Source organism: Diabrotica virgifera, chromosome 6 (genome assembly GCF_917563875.1).
Source record: "Diabrotica virgifera virgifera chromosome 6, PGI_DIABVI_V3a".
In the NCBI taxonomy this organism is placed as follows: Eukaryota; Metazoa; Arthropoda; class Insecta; order Coleoptera; family Chrysomelidae; genus Diabrotica; species Diabrotica virgifera.
The window spans coordinates 85,931,297-85,957,551 of record NC_065448.1 but is presented as its reverse complement, the minus strand read 5'-3'; the positions used below and the strand labels follow the sequence as shown (position 1 = coordinate 85,957,551).

At 32.2% G+C, this 26,255-nt stretch overlaps 1 protein-coding gene across 1 annotated transcript in view; it reads left to right on the top strand.

The window, feature by feature from the left end:
• Positions 1-1,635: 1,635 nt before the first annotated feature.
• LOC126885827 (DNA replication licensing factor Mcm5) overlaps positions 1,636-26,255 on the top strand; it is a 72,080-nt gene continuing 47,460 nt past the window's right edge. The window contains exons 1-4 of the mRNA XM_050652575.1: positions 1,636-1,880; positions 17,964-18,219; positions 19,514-19,686; positions 24,407-24,647. Of these exons, the coding sequence (XP_050508532.1) occupies positions 1,729-1,880; positions 17,964-18,219; positions 19,514-19,686; positions 24,407-24,647 (822 nt within the window). The 5' untranslated portion in view covers positions 1,636-1,728. The remainder of the gene's footprint in view (positions 1,881-17,963; positions 18,220-19,513; positions 19,687-24,406; positions 24,648-26,255) is intronic.

Sequence of the window (26,255 nt, the reverse complement as noted above, 5' to 3'; positions counted from 1 at the left end):
TGTTCATTGTGGATAATAATGAAAAATTTTAATTTTAAATAAAGTACAAACAAGTTAAGTCCACTTTACATCAACAATAATTGAACAAGAAATTGACAACAAGTTATTCAAGGTCAAATTTGGCTTATACAAAACATAATTCTACATCCAATTTTGCCGTGAATAAAAAGAAAATAAAGAAATTTGACAAAATAAAACATATCCAATTGTTCTATTTCATCAAATTCCTTCATTTTCTTTTACAAACCATACATTTTGTACAGCTCAAATTTGGCCTTGAATAACTTTGTCAATTTATTGTTGATGTAAAGGCCCCGTCTCACCATCAAATAATTGACAGTTATTTGATCAAACTTGACAGTCAAACTTGACTAGTGACACAAACTATACATACTAACTGTCACTTTGTGTCACTGAAGGCCCCGTCTCACCATCAAATAATTGACAGTTATTTGATCAAACTTGACAGTCAAACTTGACTAGTGACACAAACTATACATACTAACTGTCACTTTGTGTCACTAACTGTCAAGTTTGATCAAATAACTGTCAATTATTTGATGGTGAGACGGGGCCTTAACTGTCAAGTTTGATCAAATAACTGTCAATTATTTGATCAAACTTGACAGTTAGTGACACAAACTATACATACTAACTGTCACTTTGTGTCACTAACTGTCAAGTTTGATCAAATAACTGTCAATTATTTGATGGTGAGACGGGGCCTTAAAGTGGACATATGACAACTCAATACAAAAAATTTGATCAAACTAGACTAAAGGCCGCGTCCCACCATCAAATAATTTGATCAAACTGGTTTGAGCAAACTGAAAGTGACAGTTAGTGACGTCACATCCTGAGTGTTCATTGTGGATAATAATGAAAAATTTTAATTTTAAATAAAGTACAAACAAGTTAGACAACTCAATACAAAAAATTTGATCAAACTAGACTGATAGTGAGAGCACAGATTTTTAGAATTTCAAAAAACTGCAATTGTGACGTCACTTTGACGTACTTCCGGAGTTTGCTCAAACTGTTTGATCAAATTATTTGATGGTGAGACGCGGCCTTTAATACACTATACACAAATAAAATAAAAACTAGACTCAAAACCTAGAAAATAAATCTATACAAAATATTACGAGCTACAAACTGATACAAAAACAAAATACTAACGCCAAGCCAAGCCAAACAAATAAAAAACGCCGATCCTGTACAAGACAAAAGTCGCCAAAATTATTTGCTATTGAGGCAAATTGAGAAATGGCCGTTCTCGCACATGCGCATAAAAATTTAGTTCATAGATAATCCGTCCGTGTCGGTTCTTGTGGTAGATATGTATTCTTTGACAAAAATCTGTCAAAAATTCACAGGTGGTGTTTATTTTCGTTTTTATAATTAGATGGTAATGTGTTGGGTACCCGCGATTGTATCCAATGCTCATAGTATATTTTCCACCATATTTCCAAAATTTGGAATTTCTATTTAATTCCTATTTAATAAGACTGGTTAAGAAACACAATAAGTACGGCACTTATTATATCGGACTACCTCCATCGTTGCCAATTTTCTCATTTCACGGCTATTCATATTATCGTTTGACACATTGGGACAATTGACATTGATGTTAAGGTTGACTTTGACATATCGGCAGCAGCATTTTCCCGCCAATTTATTTCTGTGCTTTCGCTTATTTTACTAAATTTTTATTTTCAATATAATAAAATGGAAGGTTTCGACGATGTAGGAACCTATTATAGTTCCAATTTTGCCGAAGGAGATACTCCAAATGATCAGATTAATTTACAGGCTGTTAAAAAGAAGTTTAAAGATTTTATTCGGCAATATCACACAGACAACTTCAACTACAAATATCGGTAAGTTTGTTAAGAGTAGCAAAATAGTGGCAGTGGTCAGAGTGGTCTATTATAGTAATTCGTCTTAAGACAAGTTCATAATATGATATAGCATGTAAGCATAGCATAATAATATAGCATGTTCATTTTTTTTTCCAAATTGGTAATTAAGTTTGGCTTAGCATACCTACCTAGAAAGACCGAAGGGATCATTTTGGCAACATAAGTTCTTAAATCAATAAAAACTCAGTTTAAAGAGACGATATCAACAAGACGATAGAATCTGATTTTATTTTTTAGTTTAATTGTTCAACACATTCGCTACCTATCAAAAACATTTGGAACAGCACACAGTTGCAGTTTTTGATATTTGCCACACATTGCCTTGTTACAGCCATGGCACTGATTGGAAGTATGATTTCCTTTACAAAATCTTTTCAACTGACTTTTTTTTCGTTTTTCGATAGTAACAGTGCTGGTTGTTTGTAGTACCAGATTTTGGAAGGCAAGGTATGGAGCCCATAATTCTTCACACAGCCGACGAATAAACTTATGAAGACTGAGTCTACTTCCAGCAACTTTTTTATAAATAATCCATGCATTTATTGCTCCTGTGTCAAGAGAGCTCAACAAAATCACATATTTGTCACTTTTTCTTAGGTATTCAGTAAGTGTTACTTTTTGGTCGCTCTGGAATATAAGGCTAACATACAATTCTTTATTTTCACAGTTTACGCTTAGAAAATCTTCCTTTCTGTTGTGATTCAAAGTACCCACAAGACTTGTTAATTTCTTTTGCAATGCTTTGGCCAATTTCAACGAAGTGAAGTACTTAGTGATCTGTTGTTTGAACATTTTTGTCCTTTCCCAGTTGATTTTCCATTGTCAGCAAAACAACGTGTTCACCAACAATTGTATCTTTATTGCGTAGATGCTCAGTACCAGTATAAGGGTAACCATTTACAATAAACAAACAAGAAACATACATAAATACAATTTTACCCATCCAACAGGAATTTAAAAGACTTCCTCCTGAGAAAGAAAGGCTCAGGGGTAAGAGCGCCTACCTTTGGATCGAAAGGTCCGAATGGTGGTGAGTTCGAATCTCATGGGGGAGACAATTTTTCGTTTATTATAAATTGATAAATGAAAATAGTTTCTGTCCTAGTGGGATACCTGTGTCTCCTTTCACTGGAGGGACCACAGACATTCGGATTCAATAGGAAACTTGCACATATTTTTAAATATTAAAATAATATTAAAAAATATAAGGCAACATGATCTTAAAACGAATGCATGCAAAAAAAACAAATATTTTTAACTCATACGCTTATTACGCGGCTTTGAAAATGCTATAAAATTCAAATTTCTTCAGAGATGAGTAAACAGGTCTGACGTCACGACCCAGGGTCTACCTGCCATCGACAACAAAACTGCTAGGATATTTTGAAAATATTATTTACAAATTCGTTCACATTCACTTAAAACTTTTATGTAGAAGTCGATTGTATAAATAAAAGTTCAAAAGAAAAAAACGTTGTTTTGGTGATTGTATTAATTCCATTTAAATCGTATTTAATTGGAAATTCCAAGGTATTATTTGTGTTCTTGTATAGTTCATAATCAGTTTATTTAGTTTCAAACTGAAATTGATCAAGTGTTAAAACAAATAAGTATTATTAATAAGCATGTTTAAATTGTTTATAACAATGGGTTTAATTCTCTTACTTTTATTACTAAAAGTTTTGTTTATTTTTTTCTTCTTTGTTATGAATCTAAAATATTTATAAATGATAGGTTTTAGTTTTGTTTATCACAAAATATTATGACCAGAAATATATTCGGAACATGTATTATTATAAGGGACGAACGTTTTGGATTTATGTTGTTAGAAAACCAAGACCGAGAGCAAAATTCTTCTCTCAACGAAATAACCAATGTTACAATGTAGGTACAATGCACATGCACATGTACAGTTGCAAATGTTCTATTTAAAAAATAAGTGTTTTTTGCGTAGCAGATACAGACTTAAATATGTAATTCAAAATTTACTTATATTTGGATAGAATATGACGCAGGTCTTATTGACAGTTTGATTAGTATAGCACAAGACTTTTGGAGTGTAAATATTTTCCCCCATCTATTTGGCTCTGCTAATTATTAAAAATAAATGGAGTAAAACTTTGATAAAATAAAGTTTTATATATAAAATATTTTTTATTTCTTTATGTGAGAATGAAATTCAAATTTTAAACTAAATATGTATTTATATATTTTAATAAAACATCCTTTCTTTTTATAAGTATTTTTTTTGTAGTATCTATGTACAATATGTATCTTCAATGTACATACTTACATAACTTTATAATATAATTTGGCATTTGAGATAGGTTGTAAAATAAAAATGTATTTCCGTTGACTAAAAACAATATTATAAATGCATGAAAACCTTTAAAATTTCAAAATATTGTCTTTACAGTGCACGTCTGGCGCTAGCCAAACGAGAACAGTGGTAAACATCATGGTTGGTGACGTTAGACCCCAGCGCATGCTTTTGAAGTTGTTTGAAATGGTAAATTTGGGCGCGCAATTATTATCAGTTATTGTACGTAAACTATTAATTGTTAAGGCGTAATATTTTGAATATAATATTTTTGAACATAAATTAACAATTTTATGCAAAAATATTTTTATGTGCAAGTTCCCTACTAGCATATCTTTGTAAAGCAAGGGCGGATCCAGGGAGGGGGCCATGGCCCCCTCCGAGAATTTAAAAAAATATAAATTTAAATGTTTGCAGTTCAAATGCTTTTAGTTTCAAACACATGGATATGTACAAAATAGGAGATAAATATGTTGTCTGGACTAGAATTGAACAAAAGCAGTAACGAAAGCTTCAAGAATGACATAGGATGTTTTGCAAATCAAAATGTTGATAATTTTACAAAGTGCCAATTTTTAGAACGACCTTGGCAGCCATCAAAATCGTATCAATTTCCATATTCTGTATACGCATAGAAAAGAAATGAAGCATTACTTGGGTCACCAGCACTTATAACAAAGGAGTTTATTGGTACTTTCGCACAGTCAAAAGATTGTTTATCAAGATTGCGTTTTATTTTTCTAACGAAAAACATGGTCACAATAAAGGGATGACAGCTCAAAGTCTTGTCCCGAAACCTTTAACATGTTTAGCCAAACTCATCGTCAAAGACGGAGCTATACAAACCCATGAAAAAACATACCACAAGGAGTGCGTTTAGGTTGGGCTGGATTTTCTATAATGTTATCGCAACCTGCAAAAGTCAGTTATTAACCAGATATACTCTCAGAGGTCTAAATAGGTACAAGAAAATAGGGAAAGACTACAACTAATAGTAGAGTCTATAGTGTTCTTAAGTCGACAAAATACTCCTCTAAGAGGCTATCGTGATGATAGCCTTCTGCTTCTGGTCGAAGATGCTGGACCTAACAATGAGGGGAATTGTTAAAGTTTAAAATCGCATCAGGAGATAAGACTCAAACAACACCTATCCACCGCATCTTCCCAAGCAACATACATAAGTAGCACCAGTCAAAATCAATGATAACATATAACATGTTGTGGTGAAGAAATAATTGAGCAATGAATCAGGTTCAAAGTGCAAATTATTACTCTGTCATGTTTGACGAAATGACTGACGGATCCCACGTGGAACAGCTTTCTCTAAATGTGAGATACATACACAATAACAACATTCGTGAAGACTTTTTCAAGTTCATTGACGCTTATGAGAACATAAAAATAATTAGTGAAAATCAGAAAGAGGGGAAGACCAAGGCCTGACAGGTGAAGCACTGGAAAAATAGTATTAAACTTGTTGAAAGAACGGCACTTAGATCCGAAGAAATGTGTCCTGATTTTAATAAAACTTTAATAACTATAAGTTTGGAATGTATTTATGGCACTCAAAAGTCTGTTAAAAGTGCCTTAAAACTCACTATTATAACCCTCATTTTTAAAAATTTTCCCCAGACCCTCTGGTACCTCTCTCAAAAAACAGTTCATGGCCCCTCCCGAAAATCCGTCCTGGATCCGCCCTTGTTGCAAAGAGACATGACACAATTGCCATTGCCAATAGTTGTCAAGGCATTAGCTAAAAAAAAAATCAAAAGACAGATTCATTCAATTTATGAGAGAACGATAATAACTTACGCAGGGCCATTCTGGCCCCTTCCTACTTCTATGGTTATTTGTTAGGAAGACCATTTAATAAATTTAGTAAACAATATCTTTTTGTGTTTGGACCAAAATATTAAGTCATAAAATATGAAATTACATATTTGATTCTGTAAAATTTGAATTAAATAAAGGGCCTCACATACAAATATTTTTTTTTAATTATTGTATTGTATTAATATTAACAAAAAACATATATTGTAATAATGTATATTAATTGTGTAAATTGGCTGAAAGACTTCGATCGATGGCCTTTTGGTACATTGTATCAATAAAGTATGTCTCTCTCTCTCTAAAAGCCTAGCCGGGTAAGATGATGAAAACTGTCCCCCAACTCGATTCGAATTCCATATAGATCACTGTTTAGCATATACAGTATAAATCAAATAAAAAGGGGACATAGGTTTTTAAGATACAGTGTTTGAACTGAATTTGAGATAGTGGACCAATATAAAAGTTCCAGACATTAAAACCAGAAATCATAGCAACATTAACATTGGCATGTAGAAAATATCTTAACTAGAACCTCCTACTTCTATCTCTCAGGAGTTTACTAAAATAGCGAGCCCAGCCAAATGAGCCAAAAGTAGATAATCGGACTTAAGGGTCCGCACCGTGCCAAGGAATAGAACCGAATCGAACCCACTACCTACATGCACAGACAAGGCTATTGCAGATCCTTCTATTAGCTTTCTATGCATACGCGGTACAAATGGGTTATAATTTTTATAAGTTTATGGATCTGTATTTAAAACATATAATTTAACCTAAAATATTTATTTTAATATGTATAGTGCTTAATATTTCATGTGTACCTATTTATGGATAATGATGATTGGCATTATACATAATATTATGTATATTGGGGTCTAGGACGTTTCATCGCCGCCGTTTCGATGCCGCCAGTTCGATGCCGATGCCGGCCGATTCATCGCCAGTCAGTTAATCGCTATCTGATATATTTCCGAATTTTCGACAGTTACAATTATTATTTATTTTTAGTATTAATTAGGAATTCTAGGAAATGCGAGATATGACGGCGATGAAATGGACTGGCGATGAACCGGCGGCATCGAAACGGCCGGCGATGAACCGGCGGCATCGAAACGTCCCATTCCGTGTATATTGTTCTAAAGCTATTTCTTTGTGGCGTTTGTTTAATTTATTATTCTAAATGGGAAATAAGCCACACTTTTTCTTAAAAAATGATTTTGTTAATGTTTCGATCTCCACTTCGGACGTCATTGTCAAAATACAAAGTATTAATAAATTTTAAAAAAATGTTGCTTAGTAAAAAAATTTTTTCTAATAATATAATTTATTCTAACTCGTTCATATCGGCAATTATTAGAGGATTTTTTTTACTAATCAACAACATTTTTGTTTAATTTATTAATATTTTGTATTTTGACAACGACGTTCGAAATAAAAGTTAATAAAATAATTTTTTAAGTTAAATTGTGGCTTATTTCGCATTTAGAATAATAAATTACATAAACGCCACAAAGAACTAGCTTCAGACAATATTTTAGGTGAAAAAATATGTTTTAAATAGGTACATATCCATAAACTTATAAAAATAATAATCTATTCGTACCGCCTATACATAAAAAGCTAGAAAGATCTGCAAATTCTGCAATCGCCTTCTGCATGTAGTCAGGTCGGTTCGGTTCTATTCCTTGGCGCGATCGCGATGCGGACCCTTAAAATAAATAGGAACCGGTCCTATAATAATCCTTATACCTGATTCTGACCTAGAGGTGGGCTAGAAGTATTTGCAATCATGTAACCGATCGTAATTTTTATCTGTGATTGTGATTTAACAGGGCAACATAATAGTCGTATTTTAAACTCCTAATTAAAAATGTTCAAAATTCAACAGGTGTTATTATTTTATCTAGGTCATGATTATAAAATTAGGTCTGTTAGAATGCATAAAAACAATTTTATGCAAAAAGTAGTTTTTGTAATGAAAATAATATTTCATTAATAAATAATTTGATGTTTTTTCATTGTCTTAATTGTTATTAGAAAATCTAACAAGAGCATAGGCGCCAAATTTCGGGCCAATGCTTTCTCAATGCATTCATTTTTTTTTCGAATTTTAAGAAAATAATAAAATGTATTTTTGAAAAATATAAACGCGGAATGAAAGATTACATTATTATCGAGGGCCGAAAGTCCATTAGAATAAAAAAGTCTCATTTAAATGAGATATTTGAAATTAAAAATCACACTCAATTTTCTCTTCTTTTCACCGCTGTAACTTATTAAAATACGCATTATAGAAGTTTTCAGGGACTTTCAGCACTCGGTAATTATGTAATCCTTTATTCTGCGTTTAAATTTTTCAAAAATACTTATCTACTAGTTTTCTTAGGATTCGAAAGAAATAAATGCATTTAAAAAGCATTGGCCCGAAATTTTGCGCCTACCATCTTAAAAACAAATACAAAGTAAACTTTAAATATCAGTATTTGCTACAAATACTTATTAGTTACTATTTGTTACTTTTAAATTAAAATTTCAGAATATCAACCTCTTAACCTTTTTATAATTAACTCGAATTCTTCAATCAGAAATAATTAGACTAGATTTGGAAATAACTGTTCGCAAGGAACTGATGTTCCAATGACACTAAGGCGTTCTTGAGCTACTTGTGCATGATACGGAAAAATATATTTATTTTCTCTCCACCATTTTAACGAATCTTCATTTCGCGGCAACCGATCGCATTCCCTAAATCTTTGCATTTCTATTATTGCCCTGCTTGTCGTAGTGCCTCGTGGCTTATCCTGCGATCCCATAATATCATCAGGATCTGCAGATGTTTTCTCATGTTCTAATAAAATTGATATTTAGGATAGGATTTACGATAGGATGAGTCGTAAATCCTTTATCTTTTTGTTCCATTCCAAGTTTTTCTGCAATAAGAGCGATTCTATTTTCTGTGCTATTTCCGCATTTGTTGGATCCTTAAAAGGAATTAGTCGAAACCTTATTTTGCCAAGAAAAGTTGAAATCGACAGTTTAATAAAATTCCACTCGTACATTGTTGAACTAGTGTTTACGTACATATTTGTTATGCTTATAATAGCCTTAACAATTTCTTCTAGCTGAATAAATCTTTCCAACATATAAAATGTCGAATTACAACGTGTGGAAACATCTTGCAGTAATTTGAGAGGATTCCCATTTCTTGGATTTTTGAAAATCTAAAAGTTTAGCAGTTGCTTGTAGAACTCTTTTTAAAGTGGCTAATGGTATTTTTTATTTTGGTTAAATTAACACCAATTTTGGTGTTAAATCAGAATGTCAGCATAAACATTATTTTCTTTATGCAACGATCTGATTCATTTGGAAGCATGCAGGATCCAGAATTATAACATAAATATTTATTTTGAATTAGAATTGTGTTTGTGCAGAGTTAGTACATAGAAAATCTAATACGTTATTATATTGGTGCAAATCAGCTAACCGGACCTTTAAAAAAATTACTCAATGCACTAAAAAGCATCAGATCTACATCAACAGAAAGTGTTTTTTGAATCTCAGAAAATTTCTATACAAAATAAGAAGAGCCAGCCTGAAAGATCAAACACTTAACAGTTTATGTTTTTTAAAATATATTTCAATAATAAAAACAACGAAAATTCAGATTTAACACAAATTTATAATTTTCCATTTTTAAAATTTTCCTATTTTGAATTTTTCATTTGTAATTTTTAACTTGTAACATTTGTAACATTTTTAATTTGTAATCAAATTTATATGTTTTCATAATCATTTCATTAAAAAAATTAAAACAAAAACGTTTTCTTCTTTCTATTTTTAAATTTCCCGATTCCCGGGAATACCCGGGAAATCCAAATTACCTACTCCCGATTCCCGGGAAATCAAAAGGGGCAGGGAAAATGGAGCTCTGTGTGTACCACCTTTAACATTTTGTGCATTATAGGAAACAATAATGTATTAAAATTTTGTTTTCTACGTTCTTTAAGTTTTATAAGACAGCTTTATCTTACAAATATTGCATGATGCATAATTATCATCCACTTCTATAAAAACGTTCCATAAACTACTAAATTTTTCTATTTTTGTTTGGCACTAATGGCATGGTATGCGTTCTAATAGCAAACCCAATTTTATAATAGTGACCTAAACAAAATAATAACACAAAATTTTACGTTGGTCCATAGTGGTAACACTTTTTATTAGGAGTTTAACATACGAATATTTCGTTGCTCTGTTAAATCACAATTGAATCGGTCGTTGAGAAAACAATCTAAGACCATATTTTGGGTAAAATGACGACGCTTTTCAACGCCATTAAATTTACATTTAAATATATAAACATTTAAACTTTTTTTGCCTTTCAGAAATATTCATTTATAACCCATAATACTTATATAAAATATAGTATTATCTCGGAATATCCAACTATTAATGAAAATATTTTTACGTTTCCTGAAAAGTTTACACATTGTAACATGTATTGTTTTCACAATGACTGATTCAGTTACAGATAAAAATCACAATGAATAAAATATCACTGTATCGTAATTTAGCCCACCTCTAGACTCGTTCGGCTGATTTAAAACAGACTGAAATGGTAAATGTACGCGGGCTTTTGCATTTGCGTAGCTTAGTTCAGAATCCAGCAGTCGACTGAAGTATTGGACTTGTATAATATAATTAACTATTTAGTGGGAAATAATATAATAATTATTTGAAAATATTTTGTTGGCCAACCGCCTAGAGCCGAAATACATGTATTGGCTATGATCCATTTAAAGATCGCTGGACCTGTATAGTGAAACTCACTTTCTGAAATTTTTAGCGCACTAGGTGATCATGTGACCCACCTAGAGCCTAATTAGGGTTTTTATGTTTTCATTTTTTTTTATCTCAGCCGAAACGAGAACTAGCGAAAAACTTAAAATAAAAAAGTTATAAGCTTTAAAAAGTTCTGTCCGAAATTTTTTTTTAATTTTTGGCGGGAAATTTAAATTTTAGAACGATTTTAAAATTTAAAATGAGTATTTAAAAATAACTAAGACATTCGTTTTCACGAAAAACATATATAACGTGTATTCTTGCATAATGTTTCACCCTGAATTTTTTCAAATTTTTAAAATTGGTGAAACGCACCTTTAAAAATAAAAACCGCATTTTTTCGGTTTTTTTTTTTCGTTTTTTGATACAATTTTATGCATGTTTTTCAAAAAAGGTAACACCGTCACTAGAACAGGTAAAAAACTGAACAATAATTTTGATTTGCTTAATAAAAATTTTTTGTAACGCCATCCATTTTCAAGATGCAACAAGCGTGATACAACAAGCGTTGAAGAAAACAAAATTTTACACATTTTTTACGATTTTGCCGAAACTACTGGCAACATTGTAATAAAACTTGGCGGGTTTTAAGAGGTAGTTATTGTGCTTGTTTTGACATACAATTAAGGATTTGATATTCATCATTGGCGCGCATAGGGGTAATGGACTGAACTTTTCAAAGAAAAAAAGATGTACACCACTGACATATTTCAAATTGACAATCATTTTTGAATTCCTCGTTAAATTTGCGATAAAAAAACTATCTTCTCATTTTATTCATACGACGCGCCGTTTTGCTGCAAAAAATAAAATATCTTAACGCTTCCAAAGTATTCGAATTAGTTTTTATAATGGATATACGAGTTTATGTATGAAGATGTAAAAACTACTAGAAGTTCGAATACTTTGTAAGGAGATGTTTTGAATAAAAATGGCGCGTCGTATGAAAAATATGAAGATAGATTTTTTGTCACAAATTGAACGAGGAATTCAAAAACGATAGTTAATTTGAAGTATGTCAGTGGCGTACTATCTTTTTTCTTTAATTAAAAAGTTCAGACCAATAACCCTTATGCGCGCCAATGATCAATATAAAATTCTTAATTGTATGTCAAAAAATGCACAACTACCTCTTATAACTTGCCAAATTTTATTACAATGTTACACTGTTTATACAATGTTTGTATTAAGCAAACCCCAATTATTTTTCAGTTTTGTACCTATTCTAGTGACGGTGTTACCTTTTTTGAAAAATATGTATAAAATTGTATCAAAAAACGAAAAAAAAAACCAAAAAAATGCGGTTTTTTATTTTTAAAGGTGGGTTCACCAATTTTAAAAATTTGAAAAAATTCAGGGTGAAACCTTATGCAAAAATCCACGTTATATATTTTTTTCGTGAAAACGAATGTCTTAGTTATATTTTTATATTCATTTAAAATTTGAAAATCGGTCTAAAATTTAAATTTTCCTCCAAAAATTTAAAAAAAAAAATTTTCGGAAACAGAACTTTTTAAAGCTTACAACTTTTTTATTTAAAGTTTTTCGCTAGTTCTCGTTGCGGCTGAGATAAAAAATAAAAACATAAAAACCCTAATTAGGCTCTAGGTGGGTCACATGACCACCTAGGGGGCTAAAAATTTCAGAAAGTGAGTTTCACTAGTTGGGGCAGTGAGTTGGGGGCTGTTTTCATCATCTTACCCAGCTAGGCCCTTTGGCTCAAATATAACAAAAGAACCAATATTTAGCAAGGAGAATAAAGATTTTTATTAAACTTATTTGAGTAATGTTGACTGGGTATCTGTTTTTGAGACAGAAGTAGATGATCAGTGGGATGCTTTCATGAATGTAGTTCAGAAAATTTTTATAAAATGTGTTCCACTTAAAGAGATAAATACAGAAAATAAAAAAAATCTCAACAGTGCTTTCAAAATGATATAAAAAATTGTAAACCTAGGCTTGATGTTTTTTTACACTATCTAGTAATAAAGTTGAATATAAATATTTACAGGGCAGAAAAACGTAAGTATAATTATTTACTCACTCAATTTCGAAAAAATTGTTATAAAGACTGAATTGAAAATAGTGAAAATAAAACTAAAATGGCTTGGCAGTTGGTAAAAGAGATTAAGGGAAATTCCAAAAATCAAGGTAATTTCTGTTTCTAATCAAAATAAATCAATTTATGGCAAATGCTGCGTCTGAAGCTGTAAAGAAAATAAAGCCTGTAAAAATTTTCAAATTAATATCGATAAAAATAATCATTGCATGTTTTTAACTCTTGTTTCAGAAAAAGAAATAAGCCATATAATAAATAACTTAAAAAACAAGCATAGCTCTGGTTATGACGAAATATCAACCAGCTTAATTAAATTTGTTTCATCAGAGATTTGTCTTCCTCTATCTTTTATAGTTAAGACTTTTTTCAGGCAAGGTAAATTTCCTCAAAGTTTAAAACTGGCAATTGTCAAGCCACTACATAAAAAAGGTAATGTTACTAAGATGGAGAACTATAGACCAATAAGCATTCTTCCATCATTCTCAAAAATATTCGAAAAAGCAATATATTCCAGATTACAAAACTTTTTTTACTATTATAAACAACTTATTTAGTAATTCGCAGCACGGTTTCCTTGCAGGGAGGTCAGTTGAGATAGCTACCTATGATTTTATATCAAAAATTTTAGAAAAACTAGAGTCAAAAATGAAAACACTAGGTGCCTTTTTAGACCTATCTAAGGCTTTTGATAGCCTAGATCATGCTCTCCTATTGCAGAAATTATATCGTTCTGAAGCTATTTTCTTGTGGAATTTTTATAATCAAGTATATTCAAATGGGAAATAAGCCACAATTTTACCTAAAAATGATTTTATTAACGCTTCGACGCCCAAGTCGGGTGTCGTTGTCAAAATACAAAATAATATTAATAATAATAATTATTTTGTATTTTGACAACGACACCCGACTTGGGCGTCGAAACGTTAATAAAATCATTTTTAGGTAAAATTGTGGCTTATTTCCCATTTGAATATACTTGATTAGAAATTATATCGTTATGGAATACAGGGACCAGCATTGAAATGGATAAAATCATTTCTTACAGATGGATCACAAAAAGTATACTTGGAGAAACAGGGATGTAAGGTTTACTCTGAATCGGTCAACTTAAAATTAGGTATACCACAAGGGAGCGTTTTGTGGCCTTTTCTCTTTTTGGTCTACATAAATGACCTACCAAATGCGGTGGTTAGTGATTCCTCGAACCTCGTAAATTTTGCTGATTACTCAAATGTGCTGTTTTGGGAAGAAACATTAGAAACACTCCTCACAGTGGCAGAGCAAACTCTGGACAAGGCTGAACTGCGGTTCAGTGGAAATAGGCGGGTGCTTAATACTGATCAGACAGTATTTGTTTACTTTAGAACCAGCCAATCACGAGAAAAGTTCCCAGATACAGTCAATCTTCTGTTGCAAAACACAGAACCTTCTAGATCGGTTAAGTTTCTTGGTCTTCATATTGACCAGAACTTGAATTGGGGGAACAAATAGAAAATGCGACAAGAAAACTAGAGCCTTCTACTCATTAAGAGTTTTGAAAAGCTATCTAGACCAGGGAATCTTACTATCGGTATATTATGCAAACTTTCATTCTATTATGCGATATGGAATAATCTTCTGGGATGCTTCAGTGGATAGCTCAACTGTCTCCATAGTCCAAAAAAAAGCAGTCCGGGTGATCTTAGGATTAAATGCGGGAGAATCCTGTAGAGGCCGATTCAAATCACTCAATATATTCACTTTCTCAACTATCTATATATATATATATATATATATATATATATATATATATATATATATATATATATATATATATATATATATATATAGATTCTTCGGAAAGGTTTCCGCGGTTAATACAATGAAACTTAAAGCTAAAATCAATATCAACAAAAGAATTAATATTAAAATTAAACTCACCAGGCTTCCGGGTTGAACCGCGTCGTTGGTTTCTAGGCCGAGCTTTCGACGTCCTCTCTGACGTCATCTTCAGGGCTTCCGGGGTCTCAGTCTCCTGAGGCTCCAGACACTACACTCACTACTCACTACTTCACTACTCACTGTATTACTGTTGTTGCTGACGCTGGGGCGGTCATTTATACCGTGGACTGATGTGACTGACGTGGCTGTCGATGACGTGGCGGAGTGGGAATTAGCGCGAAGACTATTTGAAGTGGCGCGAAGATTTTTGACGGCTGGAATTGTATTTGTAGATGGAGCGGACGATGTTTTCTTTAGGAGGGGTCTCCAAGTCGAAGGTAAACGGATGCCGTCATCTCTTTTATTGAGACAACTTGGCCGTTTTTCGATTTCTATGGCTTCTCGGATAATCCTTTGTTTATAGAAGCGGATGGGGGCTATGGTTCTGGAGTTTTCAAAGTCAATTTTGTGACCTGTATGAAGATGGTGTTGGCCTAGGGCTGAAACTGAATCGGAATTCCGAACAGATATGGAATGTTCATAAATCCTATTTTGGATTCTACGATTGGTTTGTCCTATGTAAGATCGGGGGCAGTCTGCACAAGGAATTTCATAAACTCCGTGTTGTTCATTTGGAATGTTGTCTTTGACGGATCGGACAAGAGATGAAAGTTTTTGTTGGGGGGTAAATACTGTTTTTATTCCTCGTGGTTTAAGAATTCTGTCGATTTTGTCAGTAACACCTTTGATATAGGGAAGAAAAGCTTTCGTATGATCAGGATCTGGCTCTTTGGGTTGTGATTGAGCGGGAGATTGAAGTTTATGGATGCTCCTATCGATGTGATTTTCGCGGTAACCGTTTAGGATCCAAAACCTCAGAATGGACAAATCCACTTTTTTGCTGTTGCTCGAAAAAGTTGGTCCACTCATTTCCACAAAAGATACCATCATGTGTGAATGTGTTAGTACTGAATAATGCCTTGTAGCAACTTTACAGTTTCTGGCCACTGGAAGATCGTTTGATGATCTGAAGTTTAGCTGTAAAATATCTCAACAACTACTGGGAAAAGTTACCAGAAACCTGCGGAGGGTTATTTATCAAGTTCTTCAATCTGAACATTGTTAGTTACGTAACAAAACTAAATCATTTGTTTAATTTGTATTTTAAGAACTGTGTTGTCAAACATATAGTACTTTTAATTAAAATTCTGTTTTATCGCCACTAAATAAAGTAGTTCATATAATATGTCATCACATTATATTAAAATATTTGATATAAAAACATGTTTGCATTTCTTTCGTTTGATTTTCATCAGACAAACGTTTCAACAATAGAAATGTATGTAATATAATATTTGAGAGATAATGTGTATTTGTGTAATTTGAATTATACGATAGTAAAAATGACTTATGGCACACGACGGCAGAGCAGAGCGACGTTCATTGACTCGGTTTATCGGAAACAATAGGCACCTGTTGTAGTATTCCTTTATTTATTTCAAACTGTCTTAGCATTATTTAAAAAAGACTAAAAGACTATTTAAAAAATTCTTTTTTAAACAATGGCCTTAGTTTTCACTGTTCTTAAATAACATAGCATCGTTCCAATTTTGACTGTATTGTGTGTAGTACAGTCTTGTATTGTTAAGGTTCGTGGTTGCTTAGGTTTGTGTTTGCGTGTTCTTAGTAATTAAGATGTGTAGGTACTGTGCATATATATATTTCATGTTATTTCAATTATAACGGAGTTTATCTGTAAGTATACCGTGTTTTATTAATTTTTACCATATTCTCCGGCTAACCCAGATTTTCGATAACCCGAATCGGTCGGTCCCTATTAATCCGAGTTATCGAGGTTCCACTGTATATCTAAAACTTGCAAAACTCCACAGGATTGGTAACATTACGTATGCAAATTTTTGATCCAACTTCCACTCCACCATTCATACTCCAGCTTGGTCACCAGTCAGAAGATGGACCTTCGAGTTGTCTCTCTAAATGTTCCGACTGGTACCACTGGATGTTCAACCAATCCCGCGAGCCCACTTACGGTCCAATTTCAGATCCAACTGCGGAGGTTGGTCCACTAGTTGGACTAAAAATCTGGAAAAGTGTGAAAGGCCCTCTTTATTACACAGTGTGGTCCAAAGAAAACAGTCCACCTCGATATTTGACAGTATTTATTAAATTTTAAGGAAATGACGAAACAGGTCGATTTTTGATCTAAGGGGGACACATCTTTACGATACATACATCTGTCATTTGTCAATTCCCTCCCCTCCACTTCCGCCACCCCTTATTTTTAAATAGGGAATAGTGGTAGTGTGCTAGCTCATTTGAAAGGTTATTTAATTCTCTATTCAGTAATATAAACATTAACATAATTATTTATACAATGTGTCAAAAAATATATTTTAATTAAATTAATTGACACAAAAAGAAGAATGTATGTAATTTATTTATTTCAAAATATATTCTACTGCTGTCACTTAAGTAAACACGATGTATATTGACTGATTTCTACGTACCTGAGTGTTACTGTCAATCTTTCCTCTGTACTTATGGAGTTTCTAAATTTAGTACATATTTATTTTCTTTCGATATGTGAGGTAAGATTTCCACCAACTCCCTAATTCCCTCCGTAAGATTTCCTTCGCTTCCAATATAGAAATTGCTAACAATTTATTTTTCAAAATGTTTCGAGACATCGTTAAGCGCTTACAAACTGCAAGAGACTAAACGCATAGTGTGACAGGTCAGTCCGGTTGCGTTGGATACGGATGCGGTTCCACCGCATCCGGTCAAAACGCATAATGTGACATCGGCCTTAGTAAAGCGGTGTCGTCTAATCGCTACCGCTTGCTCAGCTATCCAGCCGTTGAGGTCATCCGAACGTACCCATTGTGACTTAGTCCCAACAAAAATTGAAAATAAATGTGACAATTTGTAGCATATTTTCTGTCATTAGTACAAATTGGAGTTAGTCCACTATTGCGCTCAAAGTCTCAAATGTTCTTTAATTACTTATTTCACCTTAGAACATATCTGAAAAGTTGTGTTTTTATTACAGGGATACATTAAAAAGAAATTATAATCTCCGCCAGTACTACTTGGAAGTGAATGTTGAAGATGTTGGAAGTTTTGATGAATATCTTGCTGACAAGTTATACAAGCAGCCTTCTGAACATTTGGCACTTTTTGAGGAAGCAGCCAAAGAAGTAGCAGACGAACTTACAGCTCCCAGGCCAGAAGGTGAAGAAGAAGTAGAGGATATTCAAATTATGTTGTCCTCTGATGCACACCCTTCAGATCTTAGATCTTTAAAGGTAATTATCACAAAATATACTTTTTTAACTACAGCTCGTTTTTAACTTTTTAAAAACATATTCTATTAGTTTTTAGTTTACTATACTCTACTAGAAATAAGCAAACTACTGTAATATGTTTACTGAAAAGTTTTAGACTATTTTACTGTTATGATATTTTACTGTTATGATAATTCTTATGATTTATAATCAGACTAATCGCCTTATAACAGGTTTATTCCAACACAACGAAAAATCGTCATGTAACGATCACGTTACTATATAATTAACGTTCCATGGCAATGAAATAATACGTTCCATGGGTTATTTTGTTTACTGCGCAGTACGGTGATCTTTACATGACGATTTTTCGTCGTGTTGAAACAAACCTAACACTAAGCACTATTTATGGCGGCTGTTCAAAAGTATTGATGGTTTTATATGTAATTGAATCGTTTATTTCAGAAATATTTCCTATTTCCAAAAGTGTTTACAGTCTAGGATAAGGTCGACCTGCACCGATCTGTTTAATGGATAAAAAATATTTGATGTTTGACTATAAATAATTTTAATAATTAAAAAATAACTTTTTTAATAAATTAAAAAGAAATTCGGCCCCGGCAGATGTTATTTTAGATTTTTTGAATCATTCGAAACAAAAAAGGTCTTCTGTAATTTTTCACTTAAGTTGATCGTTTTCGAGTTATAAACAATTTATATTTAAAAAAAAAAGAATGAAAGATGGCGATTTTAAAGGCAGTATAAATATATATTATTTTTGAAATTACGAAGTACCTAAATTCAATTTCAAACCTTATTCTATCAGTTATTGATAAGTATTTTGGACTTCCTCAAGTACCTTCGTCATTAAAAATGAACGAACATAATATTTTTACTTGTGTTTTTGAGCCTTGAAAATCGTCTTTTTTCGTTTTTTTTATTGTCGACTCAAAAACGATCACCTTAGAGAAAAATTACACATGGCCTTTTTTGTGTCGAATGATCCAAAAAATCTAAAATATGTTTTTTTTTTAATTAAGAAAAAAAGTAATTTTTTAATTATTAATTAATTATAGCCAGGACAAAATTATATCGGACACCCCGTGTTTTTTATAATTTTTAACATACTAAATTACATTTCAAATAATTTTTATCCATTAAACAGGTCAACAATAAAAATATGATTGACTAATAAATTTTATTCGCCGAATAACTATTTAGTGATTTATTTGTTGTTGGTGAAACCGGCCCTAAATCTATTTTTCTATTGAAAGAAAAATTCATAATTAATATATTTTTTTCTGTTTTATTTCAGTCTGACGTAGTTTCCAAATTGGTAAAAATTCCCGGAATTGTCATTAGTGCATCCGGCATAAAAGCAAAAGCTACAAAAATATCAATCCAATGTCGTACATGTAGTGATGTTATTCCTAATTTATCTGTTAAGCCAGGACTTGAAGGATATATTTTGCCAAGAAAATGCAATACGTAAGTAATTTTTTGTTTTCTCGTATTTATCCAAAAATTAATTTGAGAACACATTAATAATAATCAACCTAATGTGATAATAAACTGGAATGGGAAATGTAATAAAGGGTCATTTAGACGGGCCACTAACATTGCATATTTTCGGCAATATTTAGTGGAAATATTGCTCAGCGATATTTGTAAAAACAGAAATATTTACGTATGGCCTGTCAACAATAATAAAAAATATTTACTGCAATAGTTCCAGCCATTCTTGTTGCATTATATATCCGTTTTAGACGAAAAATACCCTTGAAGTATTGACGAGACGAATGTTTACACTATCAATACCCGTTTCTGGTATATCCCGAGATAAAATAAATTGAATTACTTCATATGCAAACCAATGTACAATTTTTCCACGTTGACCTTCCACTTTTCTTTTGAATTACTTTTTTGTGTTCATTTTTCGCATATGTCCTTAAACTTCTGAATTTTTTATAAGCTTTGTCCGGTGTTATATTGAATTCTTGTGCAATGGCCGTCCAACTATCTTTGCATTTCTGTCTTTGTATGATGTATTTTCTACATCCCACAACTCTGGACGTAAATGTACTGCATTAATAAAACTTTTTGTGTCTTCATTTGGCCACGTATTCATTTTTTCTTTGTATGTTTTGACAAATCCAAATAAAATTTCTACAGAATAGCCGAGCAACATGCAAGATTTTCCACAGCAGTCGGAACTTATCGGCAACGCATCAGCCACTAACTGCAATAGTGTTCAAATACCAGCAATATTTCGGCCACATGGCTCGGCCCTACGGCGATATTTTCATTAGATGCTGCAATGTTGCCAGCAACATACCGAATATATATTGCCGGCAACATATTGCTTTAAAAACTAGCCCGTCTAAATGCCACTTAAAAAATAATATGTTGTTTGTTACAATATTACTAAAATCTAAGGTGATTATATATATAATTAAACGCAAGATAACGATTAGTTTATAAGAATAATTCATAAAAATATCAAAATAGAGTAATCAAAACTTAAACATTTAGCAGTTGATCCTCTGTTAAAATCAGTTGTCATTTTGTAATGGTATACTGTTTTCGATGTTTCTAAGTTGTAGTCTAGAGTTATTTCTTCCTGGCGTTTCATCTACAACACTGCTCAGATAACTAAAGATTTATCCCACAGAACGGTAGTTCTCATTTGGTCCAAGGGCGTTAGTTTTACGGCCCTCCCCTCACTATTTGGGGTCTGTTTTTCGTATTCATGCCCAAAACTCCCAAAAATTTCGAAAATTTAAGTCCACATTGGCGGCTTGTGATAGTATTAGATCATTATCTTTCCAACGCATGTCTAATTTTGAACGGTTATACCATTCAAAAGTTACAGAGCTCAGAAATTTGACTCAATTTCTAATGGAAAAGGGGAACATTTTTGTGGGTATGTATAATATGTACCTAACGAGCGATCCAAAATTATTGGGATCAAAGCTAGCCGTGCAAAAAATTACGTATGTCCTCTTTGAATCTGAATTTATATCATTGGTTTATCAATCAATTTTGATTAACATTATAAAACATAAAAAATCAGTCAAAACCTTTAACACAGAACTTTAATCAAAAATAAAAAGAATTAACAAAATTATAAGTAACAATAATAAATAAAATCAAACAACCAACATCTCTACATAACCTAACTTTTCTTGAAGTTGACGTACACTGCAAAGTTGACGTAAACTGGTAAATATATCTGAATTAAGAATGGACATGCACTGTATAGCTATCTCTGTCGTTCAGAGCCACCTATGGTGACAATAATTTTGGATCACACGTTATGTTTGTATGTGTGTGGAAAAGTTACTCTCATTTAAATTTTTTCTCTACATTTCAAGAGGGGGTTGAGGTTAATTCAGAACCGATAAAGTTTAGTAAGTATATTTTATAAAATACATTGTTTACCCATTATTTAAGCTTAGATAGATTTAGTACTCACAAAAAAATATATATGTAACTTACTTTGATTAATACAATATTTAATTTTTTAGTAAGAAGTTTATTTAATTTTCTATTAGCTTCAATTTTAGCAATAATAACTTTGTTGTAAAAACATAGTACAGTATGCGGCAAAATAAATAGTACTGAAATGAATATTGAAATGTTTATGATTATTTTTATATATAATACATGATATAGCCTTGCAAAGTTAGGAAAGGCCTAGTTAGGAAAATTAAGGGAACTTAATACCTACAAGTTATTATTTATGTCTTTTATGTAATCTGAGTTTATCTTTTTTATGTCTTTTGGTTGGTTTTTCATTCGAAGTTCCCCCCTAAAGCAAATTTCCCCTCCCAAGACAAATTTTTAGATCCGCCACTGCCTCTGGCACAAAAAAAAATATTTAAAAATTTTTTCTGCAAAACTGAAAACCTTCCTGAAGTATCTAACATTAACATGATATTGACAAACGTTATAACAACATTCAGAAACCACTCAATACGTTTCGGCACATGACACATACAAATTTGAGGCATACGAATTTCAGTACTGTTTATTTTGCTGCATACCGTATTTGAGCTATTACTTGTCAAATATAGGAAAGAGTTTGATGGCAAGTAATATTTATGAAAAACCGCTTTAAAACAAGCATTTCTATCGCGAACAATTAAAATCTTATTTTCTTTATATCAAATACAGGGTGAGTCAAAACGTAAGTACATTATTTGAAAAATTTAAATCAACTTTTACTAGTTGAAGTTGACTCTTCCTAACCCTTGTTAGTAAAAGTAGATTATACAATTTATAGGAGTATAATCTCACGTACATTTTTGATGAGTGTGTGTCTCTTTGTTTTGACTGTTTCAACTACTTATTAGTCCAGGCTGTAACGTCGCCCCCGTTAGGTAAATTATTCTGATTCGATTTTTTTGCACAAACTTACTCAAACAAATACATCTTTATAACAAATACACAGTGTCAGGCGGTACCGCGGTCGAAAAATTGTTTAACCAATTTTTGTTAACCAAATTCACAAAAATAATTCTTATCTACTCTACCTCATATTATGTATAAGTTTTTATTATGTGAAAATTGTAAATATAGATAGCAGTACATGAAGGGTTTAAAGTGTGCCTGAAGTAATAATGTATTTTAAATGGGATTTACTTTTTCGCACTGTTTTTTAGCACACTTTCATATAATCAAATATCCTTAACTTTCGCCTTGTCATGGTAATGACATGTGAGCAATAAATTACAAAAAAAGTTTTGACAGTTTTGTGGTTTGACAGAAGTTTGAATTTTTAAATGTCAAAGTTCTAAAAAATTGTAAAATAGGAATGTAATCCAGTGACGAGGAGTTGCAGTTTTTTTATTTGTTTTTTGGTAGATAAAATATTGTATGAAACTGTGCGTGAAGTACTTTTTGCGCACATAGGCGATGTATAGCACTCTGCCCGCTCGTGCTCTAAACATCGCGTGCGTGCGCAAAAAGCATACTTCACGAACTGTTTTATAAATATAAGTATTTCACTCCGGATAAATTTTTTTAAATTATTTTGGTCATTCGGAGCAAAAAAGATCTCTTGTGATTTTTCTCTAAAATTGATCGTTTTCGAGTTTACGCGATTTAAAATTTGAAAAATGCGAAATGACCATTTTTAAGGCTTAATAACTCGATTAAAAACTATTATTATGAAAGTCAGAAAGTCGCCTAATCAAATTAAAGCCCTCCCCCCTACAAGATCCTGAAGAAATTGTTGTCATTATTTTATTACTAAGCTGTTATTTTTAATTATCAACAATGAGCGCTAAAAGCGTATTGAGGCGGCCGTCAATGTGAGTGCGAGTAAGATCCTCCATTCTGACCGTCCAATGGTGCATCTCAGTCGCACTCACATTGACAGCCGCCTCAATATGCTCCTAGCGCTCATTGTTAATAATTAAAAATAACAGCTTAGTAATACAATAATGACTAATATTTCTTCAGTACCTTGTAGGGGGGGGGGTCGTTAAAATTTGATTTGGTGACTTTCTGACTTTCATAATAATAATTTTTAACTAAGTTATTAAGCCTTGAAACTGGTCATTTTCGCATTTTTCAAATTTTAAATCGCGTATAACTCGAGAACAATAAATTTTACAGAAAAATCACAAAAAACCTCTTTTGCTCCGAATGACCCAAATGATGTAAAAAATGTCCGAAGTGATTTTTTTTTTGTGAATTTGTTTAAAAAAATTGTTTAAACAATTTTTCGATTACGGTACCACCTGACACCCTGTGGATTCGTTATAAGGACTTCTTTTTGAGTAAGTTTGTGCAAAAGAATCGAACTGGAATAATGTACCTAACTGTGGCGACGATACAGCCTGGACTATAAATATCACGATTTGAACATAATATACAGTAACATTTAATTTCTAGAATCGGTTGTTTGTGTGAATCAACTTTTACTAAATGGCATTGGGAAGAGTATACTTTAACTAGTTGGAGTCTACTTTTACTAGTAAAAATGTTGAATAAAAATCTTCATTTTATATTTATAATCAACTTTTACTAAAACCAGCCATTTGAGTCGACTCGAACTAGGAAACGTCAACTCCAACTGGATAATCAACTTAAACTATAACATATACACAAACAAAGAAATATTTAATAAATGTATAAATTTAGACATTTTATATGTTAAGTATGTTGGTCCTTTAATAATTTGAACTAATTAATTTTTTAGAGAACAAGCTGGAAGACCAAAATGTCCGTTGGATCCATTTTTCATTATGCCAGATAAATGCCAGTGTGTGGATTTCCAAGTTTTAAAATTACAAGAACTACCACATGGCATTCCACAAGGAGAAATTCCTAGACATATTACTTTGTATGCTGATAGGTACTTGTGTGAGAGAGTCGTTCCTGGAAATAGAGTGCAGATTTTAGGAATATTTTGTATTAAAAAAATCAGCAAAGTTTCGAGGGTAAGCTAATATACTTCAGTTTCTTAGGACATTCGCTGAATTTTAATGAGAAAAATTTGTCACTTCTATCTTCCTCCAAACCCTCCGCCCTCGTTGTGACGATTGGGGGAAATGGAAGACATTGATTTACCAAGAATCTGTACGCTGTAGGAAAAATATTTTGAACAAGAAATGCAGCTAAGATAATTTTGAACAAAAATGTTGATAGAACCTTTTGTGTAGAATGAACCATCCTCATAGAAACAATTCTTGAAGCGACCAGCGATTTTAAATATCAGTAACGCGCGTGAAATCAGTTTTTGAAATGAATACTTCTTATCGTTCACTATGGAATTTTGGCGGGTGTAAAATCGTATTGGGTGTCATTCAAAAATCGTGACGCCAGAGGTTAGCTTGAGGTTACCCTTCGCGGTATAGGTACGTTACTTAAACTTATACAGGGTGTTTGGTAAAGAATGGGCCATAGCTTAACCTTAGATGCCTGAGGTTAAAATAGGTCGATTTAAACTAACTTACCTTAACCCTTAATGTACACATTAATTTTGAAGTTTCGGTCAAAAAATTATCGAATTTTTTAAAGTGAAAATGTGGTGTTTATATGTAATTAAATTGAAAAAGAATATTTTCGGTGCTTCAAATGCACTAACACTTTGTATAAAAACAAAATACTGCATATTCAACAAAATTCAGTGCTTGTGACACTGGCTTGGCAATAAAAAAAGGTCTAGATGTAAAAGAAGAAGAAGAAATGTAGAAAAGATTTTATCGCTATTTAGATATTTATACGCTCTTATACAAATACCAGCTTCGCAACTGCTTGAAAAATTGAAAGATTAAAATTTAATGGGTGCTCGTGTCAGAGTCGAGCGTGTACAAAATTGCCAGTAAGGCTCGCACGTGTCAGAGTCGAGCGCGTACATTAAGGGGTTAATACGAAAGTTAATAATAACTGAAATACAGGATGTCAAAGTTAAACTTTTATTTTATTTATTTTTTAATATTTCCTGACAGACATGGATAACAACACGAAATTTGGTAAGTGGTGCTGGTACTGTACACCCTACTAAATTATGTTAGACAAACGTTTCTGGCTACTACCAGAGGCGTACGACGGGGGAACGTGAATGGTTGACCCTTCCCAAATTCTACGCCACTGGCGGAATTTCTATTTTAGTGCAATTTTTGGATTCTCTAATACTCTTTATGTAAATAACATACTCTTCATTCATAACGATAAAACCATTAGTTTTTGAGATATTTGAAGCTAAAAACGAAAGGAGCATAATACATTAATCAAAATAATTGTTCCTTTTCATTCTTAACTTCAAATATCTTAAAAACCGATGACTTTATCGTTACGAATCTAAAAATTATGTTAAAATAGCAGTTACGATAGTGGTGTAGAATTTGTAGAGGGTCAACAGTTTCCCCTGTCGTACGCCACTGGTATTAACCAGAAACGATTACTTAACATAATTAAATAGCGTTTACAGTACCTACACTTTCTGCCAAGTATCATAAGAATACGTCAAATAGTTTTAAAATACCGGGCACAAATAATTCTTTTAAGTTTTAAAATAAAGAATAAATTATTTAAAAAAAAAGAAT